The sequence below is a fragment of the Silurus meridionalis genome, chromosome 26, assembly GCF_014805685.1.
Source record: "Silurus meridionalis isolate SWU-2019-XX chromosome 26, ASM1480568v1, whole genome shotgun sequence".
Taxonomy (NCBI): domain Eukaryota; kingdom Metazoa; phylum Chordata; class Actinopteri; order Siluriformes; family Siluridae; genus Silurus; species Silurus meridionalis.
The window spans coordinates 2,343,367-2,360,845 of NC_060909.1; the positions used below are offsets into that span (position 1 = coordinate 2,343,367).

General features: G+C 39.0%; 1 protein-coding gene across 1 annotated transcript in view; it reads right to left on the reverse strand.

Annotated features, from left to right (window-relative positions):
- Positions 1 to 11,481: 11,481 nt before the first annotated feature.
- Positions 11,482 to 17,479, reverse strand: part of cgnl1 (cingulin-like 1) — a 40,529-nt gene continuing 34,531 nt past the window's right edge. Inside the window, exons 15-19 of the mRNA XM_046840482.1 lie at positions 15,529 to 15,612; positions 14,741 to 14,865; positions 14,534 to 14,642; positions 14,036 to 14,199; positions 11,482 to 12,413 (exon numbers count right to left, since the gene is read on the reverse strand). Of these exons, the coding sequence (XP_046696438.1) occupies positions 12,257 to 12,413; positions 14,036 to 14,199; positions 14,534 to 14,642; positions 14,741 to 14,865; positions 15,529 to 15,612 (639 nt within the window). The 3' untranslated portion in view covers positions 11,482 to 12,256. The remainder of the gene's footprint in view (positions 12,414 to 14,035; positions 14,200 to 14,533; positions 14,643 to 14,740; positions 14,866 to 15,528; positions 15,613 to 17,479) is intronic.

The window sequence follows — 17,479 nt, forward strand, 5'->3', positions numbered from 1 at the left end:
GCAAGTTTTAGTTTCACAGACAAATTTAGGGAATGCAACTCAAAATTGACGTTTTCTACATGAGTTTTCTTCACCTGGAGGCCACTGGCTGCAGCTCAGACCGGATCCACGTCAATCAATATGAAGTTTATTTACAGAACACCTTTTATAGCAAAGTGCTTTACTGTAAAAAAAAAAATACTAATTAAAACAATTTACAACCAAGTTTCAGTCAAGAAATGCAAAACAAAAATAAATGAAACTTAACAACCTTTAGGAGTTAAAAAAAAGTAAATGTAAATTCGTTACTGTATTTAAGAAGCTTTTTCACGTCTGTACTTTACTCAAGTGTTTCCATTCAGGGAGATTTTTACTGTAACTTCACTACATTTCAAAGTCAAATATTTGACTTTTTACATGCATTTTGCAAAATCAGCAATTCCTTTATTATTTTTATCAGTAGATAAAAATTTAACTGGTCAAAAATTATAGGCATAATAGTACTTTGGATACTGAAGTACATTTGAAGGTGGTCAATTGCAGTGGTGGATGAAGTAAAAAAAAAAAATACATTACACATTAAAGTAGAGATTCATTTGGTAAAATGTGACTCCAGTAAAAGTGTCCCTTTAAACTTTCACTTGAGTAAAAGTACACACGTTTTTGCCTTCAAATGAACTTAAGTATCCAAAGTGCTATGATTTATTATAACTATAATGTTCCTATTATCATTTTTATCACATGACTCTTTACTTAATCAACTCAGTTTATGTGAAAAGACTCGAATGTGACTCTCAGCACACTGATCTATTAATAGAATGATATTAATGACTCAAACACTGATTGATTGATCATGAGCCCAAAACCCTTCTTTTCACCTCCCTCAAAAACTCATGTAAATGAGGTCACGTGTGTCGTGGTGAGTTCGAGTCTGGAGTTTCTTCATCATTTATTCCTCTCTAAATGTTCTGTTGAACTGATGCTGAACTGTATGTTGGTGATCAGTAGATACACTAAGCGGCAATCAGAACAAGTTCAAAACAGAGCGAGAGCTCGATCCCGATTGGTGGATCGCTGCGTGTTTCAACAGTTACATTTTTATCCTTATAAATAAAAAGATACGACTGATTTGGCAAAATGTCGTTGAGGAAAAAGTCAAATATTTCACTTTGAAATGTAGTGAAGTTAAAGTAAAAATCTCCCCAAATGGAAACACTTCAGTAAAGTACAGATACGTGAAAAAGCTTCTCAAGTAACAAATTACATTTACTTTGTCCACCACTGCTCTTTGGAAAGTTAAAAAAAACTGGTTTTGAATGAGTTTATCTGTTTCTCAAAAGTAAATTTGCGTTCAGATTTTACTCCCAAATTCCTTACACAGGGTTTTATGGATGGAGCCAGGAGAACAAGGTAAGTGCTGATAGAGCTAGTGTAGGAAGGAGGGCCAAGAACACCTCCGTTTTACTGTTCCACATGATTGGGCGAAGGATCCATGTGGTTGCTGTGAATGGCTAATCTCCATGAAGATGAATTTGGACTGTGATTAGTGTGGATGTTTTTTGCCCACAACTGGCCATGAACAACTTTTTTTCCATTCAAGTGTCCATCATGGAACAATAATGGAACTATAATGAATGAGCATTCAGTGTCACCCAGATGATGACAGGTTGGAGAGGGGGTAGCTAAGTGGCTGAGCCATTGGATTTTAGACCTGAAGGTTGTGAGTTCAAATACCAGCCACACCAAACTGCCATTCCTGGGCCCTTGAGCAAGGCCCTTAACCCTATAGCTGCTTAGTTATATGAATGAGTCAGTCTGGATCAGGGTGTCTACCAAATGGCATAAATGTCAATGGGTTCACATTGGAGTCTGGTTCCCCTCGATGCTCCTTCCTCATATCTTCTTAGGTAGTTTTTCCTTGCCATTGTCACCACACTGGCTCACTCGTTAGGGATAAACATATCAGGGATAATTCGCCATACTAAAATGTATAGTTGCAATCTATTAAATTCTGTGAAGCGGCTTTGGGACAATGCACTTTACAAATTAAACTGAATTGAATGGTATTTAAAAGCGACATTATGTTCACTTTCCTAAGTTCTTGAAAAAAACAAGCTTGTTTACTGGAACTGCTGAGTCAGCACTTGTACACTGAGAGCTACATTAGATGCCAAGGGTACGAGAGATGAAAACGTGAATGAACTGATTTTTGTTGACCTACTCGAGATATCTAATCGAGCTCAACAAGGTTACTCAATAACTACATCATTAAACATTACACTGTGGAGATGTTTAATTATTAACCAGCTCATTACACTTCTCATCTCAGAAATTGCTTTTTTCTCTCCTAAAATTTTGAGTTATATTTTTGAGACCAGTTTATCACTCCTGCTTCATACAAACACCCTCTATGAACAAAGGTATTGGGACACCTGATTTTTCCAGCCATATGTGGTTTCTCCCCAAACATTAACCACAAATTTGGAAGTGTAAAATAGTATCTTTGGATGCAGGAGCATGGAATTTTCTCTCTACTTGAACTAGTAGACCAAACGTCCTCCATCATGCCGATGCCCTCTGCACAAACCAGCTCCATGAAGATATGGTTAACATGGGCTGGCATGGACGAGTAGATGATAGGAGGTCGTGGTTAAGGCATTGGACTTGAATGTGGAGATTGTGAGTTCAAATCCCACCCACACCAAGCTGCCATTCCTGGGCCCCTGAACCAAGGCCCTTAACCCCATAGCACCGTGGGCCTCCTCACCCCACCTACATCAGCACCTGACTTATGAACACGCTCCAAAATCTAGTGGAACATCTTCCCAGAAGAGTGGAGGATCACGGTAGCTGGCGACTAAACTAAAAATCTTATGGTCAACTTTTGTCCATCTGGTCTGTCTGTTACAATTGTATTTGTTGTCACTTTTTGTGTTTTCTTCTGCTATATTTCTCTCTGCCTGGTTAATGGACACCAGCGGAAATTCACCATCAATTGCTTGGTTTGGTTGACCGGGAGAAAGCCCATGGATAAAGCGTAAAAGAAACATCATCTTGGAGGGACTCCTTTCAAGACAACGAGGAGAAAGAATCTAGAGTTTTCACTACTTAGGTCTTCCTTTAAAAGCGAACCGGAGATGGTGATGGTGGTGAAGAAAAATGTCCTGAGAAGATATGAGGAGGAAACCTTAGAGGAACCAACCCCATGAGGGAACCCATCCTTATCACCGAACAAATAGGAAGCAGGTGTGGTTGATAATGTGACTTGTGACTTGGAGGTGCAGTGGCTAATTAGAAATCTAGTCCAGGTCCCTAATATTGATAAAAAATTAGATTTTTATAGTACTTGGCAGACGCCCTTTTATCCAGAGCAACTTATATTTGATCTGATTCGTAGAACTGAGCAGCTATGGGGTTACAGGCTTTGCTGGGGGACCTAGGAGTGGCAGCTTGGTGTGGCTGGGATTTGAACTCATGACCTTCAGATCCAAAGTCCAATGCCTCTACATCCACTATGCATCTTTGCATTATCCATAACTTATGTACTGTATATATATATATATATATATATATATATATATATATATATATATATATATATATATATATATATATATATATATATATATATATACTGTATATTATACTGTATACTGTATATTGCATATTCTTTTTTGTAAATACACACTTTACACATGTACTTTGAACAATGACTATAAAGATTAATTTAATCTGATCTAATCTAATCTACCACCCCATCCTGACCCCTGAACGAGGAGAGGAGACGTACCAATATGAGCAGTTATTTTTAATATAAATAGGGTGGGTGGTAGAGGGTTAAGGCACTGGACTTTAATCGAAACGCTGCCATTTGTGGGCCCCTGAACAAGGCCCCTTAACCTCCTAAATCCTCAGTTGTATGAATGAATGAAAGATATATGTATAACACTATGGATGAAGGCATCTGCCAGATGAATAAGAACTTTAAAAAAATAGACTGTGGAGGGATAAAGTTGCACATCTTGTAGGTCAATTGCCAGCATGTTTACCATCAGTGTTTAAACTGTGGGCGTTTTTTTTCTTAACATCCAGCTTTGTTCCCTTCACATACTGGAAGAGCGAGATTCCTAGATACACAGCTCATGTACATCCGAGTTTAGCAACAAGACGGGTTAAAGAGGAAAAACACAACACAAATGCAGCACAACTTTTCTGAACGCACCTCGGAAAAACCTGATTTAGCAGATTTTTGTATGCAATGCCACGTTAAAACATCAGGTACATTAAATCGATGTTAACGTCAACACGTTCCACATCCTGCGTCCTGTTTTCTTAATCAGGCGATGCTTAAATCATCTGGTCACATCTGGTCCATGCGTGAGGCGGTGGAACGAGCTGGAACTGTTTACCTGCTGTTGCTCGTAGTAACCAGTAATGCTGTTTGTCCAGGTGTACATCTGCAGTATTGTTTATTGTCCAACCTGTAGGACAGCTCTTGTCTCGCTTATCGCACATGAATGGGCTTTGATAGTTTCTTGAATGAAGTATCTCAGACTGCTGGTGGTTTCAGAGACATGCTGGGCATGAAGAGAAAGCGAGAGAAATTCACTTCCTTGTGTGACATTTGACCGTGAAATTGCAGGCGACCTTGAGGCATGCAGCAGGATGCTACTTCAAATGCTAAACATTCTTTCTGGCTGATAACCAGGAAAAAAAAATAAAAAATTAATAAAATAATAAATAAATAAATAAATATATGTATTTATTTATTTATATTTATTTATTTATTTATTTATTTATTTATTATTTAATTAAATTTTTTTCTATCTACTGTACCAATATATTAATTATTGGAAAGCATAAAGTTATAATAAAAAATATATATTTTTTGTATGGTACAGTTTAAATCAAATAATTTTTTTTCCCTATTAATTTATTTTTATAAATATATATCTCCCCTTTTTCTTTAATTTTTTTTTGGTGGGTATCTTCTTATTCATTTTGGGTCACCTATTGTTTGGAAGGTAATTAGTAGTAATTCTTTATATAATAATATTAAATAATTAACTAATATTATTAACTAATATTAAAAAAAAAAATGATAACACAATATAATTTGTCTATAAGTAAGTGCACCTGACTGAGTAATATTGTTTACATATTTTCTGCTATAATGTATATATAATGTATTATTTACTCAGTAATACTGTCTAACGTAATATTCAGTGTAAAAGAAGAGTTGAGAAATGATGTGAGGGACATTTTTCCGCTGGACACAAATATGTACTGTATAAAACCAAAAAAAAAGGACACCTGTTTCAAATGCAACAGAAAAGGAAAATAGAAACTAAAGCGAAAAAGACAAAAAAACTTGGTGAGACAGTGAGACGAGCGGAGAAACATTCCAAGAAAATGAAAACAGTTAAAAGAAGTGAAAGCATATAAAGGAGGTAAAGAGATGGACCCGAGACGTCCCCACCGTGTCTCTGTCCTCAATGTGGCCGTGGTAGAGTGAAGAAAAGGGAACATAACTCACACTGAGAGCTGAGACACACTTCACACTCCACCAGCAAGGAAATGAATAGCGGCTTTCAGACACAATGTGAGGAAGACAGAAGATCTGTGATGGCCTGCAGCTCTGCTTTTCAATTTCCATTCACGCTGCAGACGAACACCTCGGCTCTGAAGCTCTGAAGCTCTGAAGACCACGTGTTCAGGGCCGCAGGATTCCGTCAGGCTTCAGAAACACGTCCGTTCACCAGGGGGTTACACTTTTTCATCCATGAGCATGACAATTCATCGAGTTTCTACCAAGTGATGAGTCAAATTATAAAACATGGAACGTTTGTCCATGTTGCTGAATGCCGTGTCATGGACATGGACATCTTGGACAACTAGAATCACTTATGTTTTTTTATAATAATGAAGCACAAGCACTATATTGCCAAAAGTTTGCGGACACCTGGTCCTTTGGAGCATCGTATTCTATATTTAGTCCTAATTTGCTCTTATAATTTGCTCAATTTTTTTCTGGAAGATGTTCTACTGGATTTTGGAGTGTGTTTATGGATATTTGTGTTTATCAGCCACAAGGGTGTTATGAAAGGCAGGTACTGGTGTAGGTGAGGAGACCTGGGGTGCAGTCAGCGTTCACATTCATCCCAAAGGTGTTCAGTAGGGATGAGATCAGAGCTCTATAGCAAGATCTTCATCTCCAAACCATATTTTCATGGAGCTCGCTTTGTGCACAGGGGCATTGCCATGCTGGAACAAGTTCTAGTGAACCCACCGTTTTATTAGTTTATTAATTGTCCTATACAATTGAGTGCCTCCAGCTTTTTGATAACAATTTGGAGAAGAACCACATGTGGCAGGAAAGGTCAGGTGTCCCAATACTTTTGTCCATATAGTGTTTCTACATGTGTAATACGCAGCAGTGGTGTAAAGTATTTGAGTAAATATGTCATTACTGTACTTAAGTAATTTTTTGCCTACTTTCTAGTTTTACTAAATATCAAAGATATACGCAAAGTTTACACTTTTTGACTTTTTTTCCCTTTTGGCCTCATTTTCAGTCCAAAAAGAGCTTGAATAAATAAAAATAAACAGCTTTTGATGAACTTTCATGAACATCTTTGTTTCAGTAGATCTAGTAATGATTTCTCCCAAGACCTGACAATAGCTGCGCTATTGGCCTCCAGGGGGCAGAAAAGAGCTGTAAATGACAACACATTGAAAGCTTAAAAAAATAAAATAAAAAAACAGGAAAAACTTTGACTGCTTCCAGCTCTCTGGATATATTTGAAACCCTTTTAGATGCCTGCTTGCATTTCTTGTATTTCTTTTTCTATAAACACATAATAGATTTCTGTAAGAAGACCAACATTTCAGGAATGGGTGAATGCCCTCAGCGATTAGGTAGAAATGTTTTATTCCCATCAGCAGGGTGGTGAGTTTTAGCTCTTACACCACCCATGTTGCCCAGGCTGGAACAATAGCGTCAGACCTTTTGTTATTGACGGGTTAAGAATGCCTTGTATCTGTCTGCTTTTCTTTTTCTCTTTTCAGCTGTAAAGCGTGAGAGAAAAGGATGAGACCAGTGTTCGTAAAGGCGGTCAAACACACACACACACACACACACACACACACACACACACACACACACACACACACACACACACACACACTCTTACACATACACACCCCTCTGCATTCCAGCATGTAGCTGAAACATGAGGGGTTGAATTTTTTCCCTCTTCCTGATCCTCCCCCTGTTTCTGTCTGTTTCAGACCTCCGGCTGTCTGACCCATAACACTGCAGAGTCTGGGGCATAGATCACACATGGAACATAAAGAATATCAGGGCGAGGGGAAAAACATACAAACTTTAAAGAGAAAGCACTGTTGACACACCTGCGTTAAATGGGTGAAAGACAGAAGTGAAGTGCAATAATAAATATCCCTCATGTTGGAGTATATGTTATTAAAATTCGGCGTTCTAATGAAAGGTGATGATGTGTGTGTGCAGGAAGTTACAGCTCTACCTCTGCCATGTTAATCTGTATTCTATGCGACTCTCAGGACACGCCTCGGTTGTGATGCGTCATATTGTGACGCGCTCGAGAGACGGTTTAGCGAAAAGAAATCAAACTACGTATAAAATATTGGTCACAAATTATATTTTTACATAATAAAAGTACAACGCATCTACTGATAATAATTGTATAAATTCATTTTTTATTTATTTATTTATTTATTTTTGATAAATTAAAAAATAAAAATATCACGTGCAAGCAGTAAGTATTAATAGCCTTCGCCATGACACTCTAAATGAAGCTCTGCTGCATCCTGTTTCCACTGATCATCCGTAAGATGTTTCTACAACTTGATTGAAGTCCACATGTGGTACATTCAGTTGATTGGACGTGATTTGGAAAGACACACACCTGTCTATATATCGTCTGTAGACCTTCGAGACAGGATTGTATCAAGGCACAGATCTTGGGAAGGGTAGAGAAAGATTTCGACAGCACTGAAGGTCCTAATTAGCACAATGGCCTCCATAGATTGAAGAAGTTTGGAACCACCAGGATTCCTCCTAAAGCGAGCCGCCCGGCCAAACTAAACAATCAGGGAGAAGGTGACCAAGAACCCAATGGTCACTCTGAAAGAGTTCTAGTGTTTCTCTGTAGAGAGAAAAGAACCTCCCAAAAGAACCACCATCTCTGCAGCATTTAATCAATCAAATGTATGAGTGATCAGATGGAAGCCAATCCTCAGTAAAAGGCATGATAGCACACCTGAAGGACTCTCAGACGATATGAAACAAAGCTTGAACTCTTTGGCCTGAATGCCAAGCATCATGTCTGGAGGAAACCAGGTATCGCTCATCACCTGGCCAATACTATCCCTACAGTGAAGCATGGTGGTGGCAGCATCATGCTGTGAGGATGTTTTTCAGCAGCAGGAACTGGGAGACTCATTAGGATCGAGGGAAAGATGAATGCAGCAATGTACAGAGACGTCTTTGATGAAAACCTGCTCCAGAGCTCTCTGGACCTTAGACTGGGGTGACGGTTTATCTTCTAACATGACAACGACCCGCACACAGCCAGGATAACAAACGAGTGGCTACGGGCTATCACTGGTGCTCTGGAAATGAAAACTTTCTGCAAAATGGATGAACGTCCAGGAAATGAACGGACACTAATACAGTACAGTAAAATACAGTGTGAATCCTGTCCGGTTCTCTTGCAATCAACATCCAGCGTACAGTAATGAGTACGTTTGTGCTGCTGAAATTCATAGATGCAGAAGAAATTCAGCCTCGTGCATTTTTAACCATCGCAATCAAACAGTAGTTTATATCAGGAAATACGGAAACTGTCCGCCGTCATACTGAAAACACGACCAAACATTCGGATGATCGCGTTTGCTAACCATGACAAAAGCACTTCTGATGGCAAAATAGGATTTTATTAAGGATTTTATACAGTGACATGTTGTGATGTGCTGTTTGTACACTCACACACACACACACACACACACACACACACACGCACACACGCACACAGATCCAAGATCCAAACAATACTTGGTCCCCACTGGTCCTTTTTTCATTGATGAACAGGGTAGAGGTGACGTACAAATCAGTTTGTGTGTCTCGATAAAACAAAAATATGACCAGACACAGAGGTGAGATTAACTGTTTGAAGGTTTATTACATATTCCCCAAAATATAAATGCATACATAGAGGTAGTGGCAGGATTGCAGGATTTATTGTTCTCCTCCCCATCAAGGCCGATAGCATTTTCAATTCTATTTCAACTCGCAATACAGATGGTACAATTTAAAGGTACATGTATGAAGATGCGATGTGGAGGAACATGGCCAGCGTCTAGCGCACTCCCGAACTGATGAGCAAGGATAAAATCTCGGTCTGGCTTTATGTAAAGGCAAGGTGCGTGTTATTTATCTACAGGGTGAAAAGTGTCGAGTTCGCTGGCCAAATTCCTTCACATTCATTAAGGAATCAGAAATTTAATAAGGATTTTTGGAATGTTCCTTTAGGCCTCAGAAGTAAAAAAAAAAATAAAAGGCTCAATACAATATACAGTGCAAATAATCAGTGTATTGCAAAAAAAAAAAAAAGGCGATTGTCAACACAGAAATATGCAATAAAACGAACCCAGGACGCCTCCCATAATAAATCACGTCAGCGCTCCAGCAGTGGATAAATACAGCGGCCTACAGGCAAACAGAGGAGCTGAACCTGCTCACTGATAAAGGCGGCTCGAGTTCGTTCCAGTCAGTCATTGTTTAACGCGGGAGTGTCGGCACTACGGTCCCGCAGAACTGCAGCAATACCGAGTGCTTTCTCTTCTCAAACACAGACGCTCCCTCATACACACCTGATATATAGAATGAACTCTGAGTGAACCTCCAAGGCAAAATTTACAAATCGCACACGAGATCACTGATAATCTGAAACTCAGACATTCCTTTACAGTTTCAAACCAGAACAGCATCGTTCCCACCTGCACACCTGAGCTAGTGATCTGAGCCCCCAACCCCCCGCCCCCCCCCATCCGTTTCTCATTCCTCTGTTCTGCTAATGAATAAGAGGTGGATATTGTTCTTCTTAATGTATATGCACCGGACAGTTTCATCTGATCTGATGTATACACACACACACACACACACACACACACACACACATGACTGAGAAGGATCATCTTGGATTCGCTGACTTCAAGAGCTGGGTGTGTGGTGATAGATAGATATGAAAAAATATGCATGTTTTGTAAAAAACAAGCTGTTGAGTATGGATGGATGGATGGATGGATGGATGGATGGATGGATGGATGGATAGATATGCATAAGTGTTTGTGTGCACGTTATATAAAACTGTGCAATGGTTGTATGGTATGAAGCACAATATCCATCTCTTATTCATAAGCAAGACCAGAGGAACACACACACACACACACACACACACACACACACACACACACACACACACACACACACACCTTGACTCATGAAGGATTCTGTGAGATCTGACTTAACAAACGATTACAACAAATAAAAGCACATCCAGACGTATGCACTGCTCTAACAGGGAGGCACAGCGTTCTCTCCCACACAGATACAGATTATAAAAAAAAAACACTGGAGATATGAGTAGAGTTGTTCATATTACAGTCATAACACTGTTTCACAGCCTCAGGAACAAACTCACGTGTCGAAACCTCGGTTCACATCACAGGCTTTTATCTTTTATTAGTGTACATTTTGCATGAGCGTTCGGTGGAGCTACGAGCTCGAACAAGAGATTACAGGTCATTAATATAAAAAAAATAATACAAATAAAAAAGACGACAAATGAGGCAGACCAGCACGAGATAAGTTTCTATTTGGAGAAAGAGAAGTAGCATTAAAACTGATTTAAAAAAAAAAAAAAAAAAAAAAACACATATACATATATATATACAGTACAGACCAAAAGTTTGGACACACCTTCTCATTCAAAGAGTTTTCTTTATTTTCATGACTATGAAAATTGTAGATTCACACTGAAGGCATCAAAACTATGAATGAACACATGTGGAATTATATATGGAATTATATACATAACAAAAAAGTGTGAAACAACTGAACAATGTCATATTCTAGGTTCTTCAAAGTAGCCACCTTTTGCTTTGATTACTGCTTTGCACACTCTTGCCATTCTCTTGATGAGCTTCAAGAGGTAGTCACCTGAAATGGTCTTCCAACAGTCTTGAAGGAGTTCCCCGAGAGATGCTTGGCACTTGTTGGCCCTTTTGCCTTCACTCTGCGGTCCAGCTCACCCCTAAACCATCTCGATTGGGTTCAGGTCCGGTGACTGTGGAGGCCAGGTCATCTGGCGCAGCACCCCATCACTCTCCTTCTTGGTCAAATAGCCCTTGATGCCTTCAGTGTGACTCTACAATTTTCATAGTCATGAAAATAAAGAAAACTCTTTGAATGAGAAGGTGTGTCCATACTTTTGGTCTGTACTGTATATATGTATATATATAATTTGATTGTTGTAAAAGAACAAGGAAACTGTTGGAGGTCGACACTATATAGACAAAAGTTTGTGGACACCTGAGCATGATTTGTGTGTGCTTTTTTTGAACATTATTATAACCTCCACTCTTCTGGAAAGATGTTCCACTAGATTTTGTGGAGATTTTATGTTCAACCACAAGGGTGTTAGGAAAGGTCAGGTACCGATGGAGGGGAGGTGAGGAGGCCTGGGGGGTGCAGTCTGTGTTCAACAGGGTTCTTCCACTTCAAAAAACACGTTTATAATGCTTCCAAAGATGTCCTATATGATCGTGCGACTCCAACGTTTAAGAAAAGAACCACATATGGCTGGAAACATCAGGTGTCCTAATACTTTTGTCCAGATATTGTGAGTGATATAAACCCAATACATATATATATAGATTTAAAATGTATGTAAAAGATTCAGTGATGTTTACTGCCTTCAATAATTTCTTACTTCATTTTCCTGGTGATTAATAAATTACAGAATTTCACAATTTAACAAAGCGGCCGTCATCATCATCATCATCATCCTCATCCTCCTCCTCCTCTTACTCCCCCCAAACCTTGACCTTAACATTGATGCTTTAAAAAGGCACAGCTTTTGAAGTATGGCGGTTTTTTTTATACTCGATCGATGCACTTACAATACATTACATTAAACACAGGTACTGGAGAATAAACCTTCACCATGTCCTCCACTCAGAGGGAGAACGTGTTGATGATGGCGTCCTGACTGCTGGAGCGTTTATACCCAGACGACGAGCTGAAGTAGGTGTCTCCGTCGGCGCTGAGGTCATCGTCGTCGTCTTCATCCTCGTCCATGGTGTTAACGAGTGGACCCGAGCTGCTCTTTCGTCTTTGGGAGGAGACAGAAAGACCGCCGAGGTCAGCGTTCGTGCTTTGGAAATTTATCACGAGTAGTCATGTTTTTGCATCATTACCGTTTACCGTCTCAGAGAGCAGTGCCGTGTGCTGAAGCAGCATTTTATCTAATACTAATGGCTTCATCTGATCAGGGGGGTTTTCAAGGTCAAAAAATGTATTTCAGGATGTTTAGTATATTTTTAACAGCTTCATTTTGGCATTCATCTTAATTGAATCCTGCTCGGAAATCAGAAACAAAATTCTCAATACTGCTTGTTTCACCTCCACGTCATGTAGTGCACGTACTGTAATAAAAATAGGGTTGCAAATTGGGTGGAAAATTTCAGAGAATTTCCGAAAATTTCCATTGGAACTTAATCTGGGGAAAGTTGGAAACTTACCAGGACTTAATGGGAATAAATCAGAAATTTTGGGAAATTTATATAAACTGTATCATATACAAACATTAATATAATTTCCTTTTTTTTTGGTCATACGCATGCAAACAAACAGATTTTAAAACATTAGATTTTAGGATTTAAAGAATTTGATTTAATTGTTAGTATAATTTTGTTATACAAATATGTCACTTATGTGAATACTCGCCAAGAGGGACATTTTTTGTGTGTATGTTATGAGAGGGTTTTTTTTAAGACCCTTAAAGACTTTATTGTCATTGTAGTGGTGATACAACTAAATGTGTTTGTTAGCTCTCAGAGACCAGCAGCAATAAAAAAAATGTGTGAATAAAAATAAAATGTTAGAATAAACCAAAGATAATTGCACTAAAATATAATAATATGTATATGTACTATGAAATATATGTGCAGTGGGACTTGAAAACAGTGCAAACAGGATTATCAGAATGAAATATTTAATATTTCAGAATATTTAATGAAATATTGCACAAGTTATACTAATAACTGCTAACTAATAATAATGATAATATGATAATAATAATAATAATAGTAATGATGTAGGAGGCGTGGCCTCAGTGGCACTGCAGTAAGTGTGCTGTATGCAGAAAATCAATAGAAATTGAATTTTTTTAACTACATTTAACTTCCCTGTTATAGGCCAACATAAATTCCCAGTTTTTCCCGATTCATTTCCGCTAATTCCCATGGAAAGTTTCCAGTCTTGAAAATTCCTGAAATTTTGCAGCCCTCAATAAAAGCAATTTCTATTTGCATCCATCAAAATGCTTCGGTACATTAATTTATAATTGTGTACATTTGTTTGCTGTTTCCTACGTAATCTTTTGGTTATGTCGTGTTGATCAAAATATATTATACCGGTTCTGAGATTAATAGTCATAATCAATGAATGCAGAATTCAATTGTCGTAATCTGTCAAGCTTCTCTCTACATTTCTATAAAACAATCTTTTGTAAATATGTCTTAAATTGAAATCTTGACTGTCACTAATGAAGGCGTGTGAACTGCACCGGATCAACCAATGATCAACTAGTTCTCTAAAACAGGTCAAAGGTTAATCTCCTGACCCTTTAATTGGCGACACAGCAAAACACACAGAATTACAATTTCTGAAAAAAAAAAATGCACCGAAGCACCTGAGAAGGTCAGAGTAATCTCTGAAACTTTTTCCCGTTACCTTATTTCACTGCGTAATGCTTTGAGTTGGTTCTGGAGCTGTTCGTTGGCCTCCTGCTGTTCCTCGAGGTCCCTCTGTAGCTTCTTTTTACCATGCTCCAGTCGGTCGATCTCCTCCTCGGCCTCGTCCATCTGTCTCTTTAGAGCCTTCAGACGCAGGTTCAGCTACACACACACACACACACACACACACACACACACACACACACACACACACACACACACACACACACACACGTTCACATCATATAATGATTAAGAACGTTACACTACTACTGAGTAAACCCTACTGATAAAGGCAAACTTGACAATCCCAAGAAACACTGTGCAGGTTTGTGGAAAAGGTAGTGGTTAAGGCATTGGAATTTGGATCCAAAGGTCATGAGTTCAAATCCCAGCCACACCAACCTGTCACGACCCTCGTAGCTGCTCAGTTGTACGAATGAGATAAATGTAAGTCATTCCAGATCCCGTAAATGTCAGTGCCTGACGTGTTCACCTGGTCTTTCTGATCCTGTAATGCATGCTGCTCCTCATCCATCTGCATCACCATCTCCTTCACTTTGCGCTCTAACCTACGGTTCGCCAGCTGAAGGTTTGCCCGGTCCCTGTTCGACATGAAACATTCACATAGGTGTCCTAAGGTTCTATTTTTCTCTTTTCCTACTGTTATTATTATTATTATTATTATATTGTAGGTTCTAACCTTTCTTCTGCTTCCAGTCTCTCCTCTAGCTCCTGGATACGGCTCTCTAGCTGGGTCACCAGCCCCTCTTTAGTAGATTTCTGTGAGCTTTCCAGATGAGATATTCTGCTCTTTAGGTCCTTATTCTAAAAACAAACAAACAAAAAAACCCTGTATGGTCAGAACACACAAAAAAAAAAACAATACCAGCTTTGGATCCATGCTGATATACGCTTCATAAAGTAAGGAGCAGAACTGGTACAACAAACACTATCAGTATAACTGTGCCATTTTATACATTACCAAAATTTCACAATCATTACAATGTACTTAAATATAATACAATACCATGTGCAATATCATATCAATGTCTCTTATCATATCTCATCATATTGTATCGTATCTTATCTCCTCGTATCGTAATGCGTCATATCGTGTCTCATTGTATCGTAATGTCTCGCATCGCATCGTCTCATATCGTGTCTCATATCATATCTTACCTTCTTATTGAATCGTAACGCATCGTATCTCAATGTATCGTATCATATCGTATCATTGTACCTTATCTTTCCGTATCGTATCATATCTCATCCTATCCTATTTGATCTCATCGTATCATATCGTATCTCATCACATCTTAAAGTATATAGTAAAATATATATATAGTCAAATTAAGGTCAATTGGCCCCAATCAGAGATTTTAAATGTTTGGACAGAACTGGTCTCTGGAGAATCTTAAGTGAACCTGTGCTCCAAAATTAACTCTCATATAAAGCCCATGTAAAATGACCAGGCCTTTTTTTTTTTACCTGTCTTTCCATGGCGATCTTATCGCACTCCAAGTCTTGTTTGCTGGCTCTCTCTTGCAGCAACTCACTCCTCAACTGCTCCATCTGTCAAACACACAATCGACACATTGCACCGTAAACAAACAGCACACAGGAAACATCTCAGACTGTACGCAGACACCATTCCTACCGGAGTGTCGTGTGTAATTACTGAGAAATTCTAAGCACCAATTTTGCATTTTTTTTATGATTCAGTTCTGAAGAAAAGGTCATGTTTCATTGAACTCCTCAGGAATTCTTGCCAGGCTGCATTCTGAAACGCGCTTCCTCTACATGACGATCACTGGGATAACACCCCCTGCTATGCTCTTACGCCTCCATCATTCCTCACCTGGAGGGACCTCTTGAAGAATGGAGTCTAAACACTAAAGTCTAACAGCTGAATTCTGCAGAACTGAACCACAATTCATACAATGCAACAGCTTCTTAAATTATAATCCGCAATGATGGCTTCTGATCAGAAAGCTGCAAGTTCAAATCTCATCGCCACCAAGCTGTCACTACTGGGCCCTTAAGCACGGCCCTTAACCCTGAGCTGCTCAGTTCCAGGGAGTTTGGAAAGTCCTTTATGGTTTTTGAGAGACACATTCATGTTCATATTGTTTCTATGCAGCACACTAGGTCAGGTAACAGCATGAAGATTAACTTTGACCAAACAAATCTGTACATTTCCAGACTTTATTCTAGTGATAATCCTCCCAGAGCATGAAGAGCAGCTTTACATGCTCTTTTCATCCGTTTCTCCAAACATTCAGGAGAAACACTTTGGTGTGCCTCCTGTAAAACTTGCCAAAGATGTTCTTCACTAGTTGGAGAATTCTTTATGATCCAGTTCATCCCAGAGCAGTTCACTAGGATTTAGATGTTATGACTGGGCAGGTCGTTCCATGATAGATACACTCCACACCACTGTTTGCTCTTATACTCCAGTGCTCATGTTAGTTCTCTCTCTCCAGTGTTCTGTATTGTTTAAAGACTATAATCACAGTCTTGATGTCACCCAAATGAGGATGAGGTTCCCCTTTTAAATCTGGTTCCTCTCAAGGCTTCTTCCTCATTACATCTAAGGGAGTTTTTCCTTGCCACAGTTTCCATGGCTGCTCATCAGGGATAAATGCACACCATTCACCTTCACTGTTGATTTCTGTAAAGCTGCTTTGAGACAATGTCTGTTGTAAAAAGCGCTATACAAATTAACTTGACTTGACTTGACTTAAATAACGCCCACAGAGTTGGACGTATTCGTCACTTCGGCTCGTCGTCTTCTTGTATGGTGAAGTCGCTTCCAACGAGCCGCAGCCCAGACGAAATTGCATGCTCTTGTAAGTATGGAATGGGAGCCGTGTTGGTTCAGGATACCTTTCACTTTACAGAATTATCCTCGAAAACGACCCCAAACCATGAAGCTTCTACCTCCATGTGTGACTGTGGGGGTGAAGGAGTCTGATCACATCTTCTCTCCTGTTTGTCTTACACAAGTTCTTGTTAGTTGGAAAAACTCTCCCATTTGGACTCTTTCTTCTCTATATTTAATGTCCATTTCTTGTGTTTTTGTCTTTTATCAAGTTTGTTGCATAGAAACAAAAAAGGAACATCCTCGAATCTCAAAAACTATGAAAGAACAGGTGTTTCCAGACTTTTGACAGCCTCTGTATATACATAAATAAGTCATTCTAGGTTAAGGGCCTCTGCCAATTTCCATAAATGTAAATTTTTATCAAACCTCTGAAAGGAATAACCTGGTACACAATATATTCCATGTAGATCAGTAATCCAGTCCCACAAAGACTCCGGTGGTGATTCAGTACCCGGTATGACTTCTGTTATCATGGTTTAAAAATGTCACCGCATTAAAAACGATCAGCCAGGTCTGATGATGGCGAGGATGTGATCATCATGTCCATAATGGAGT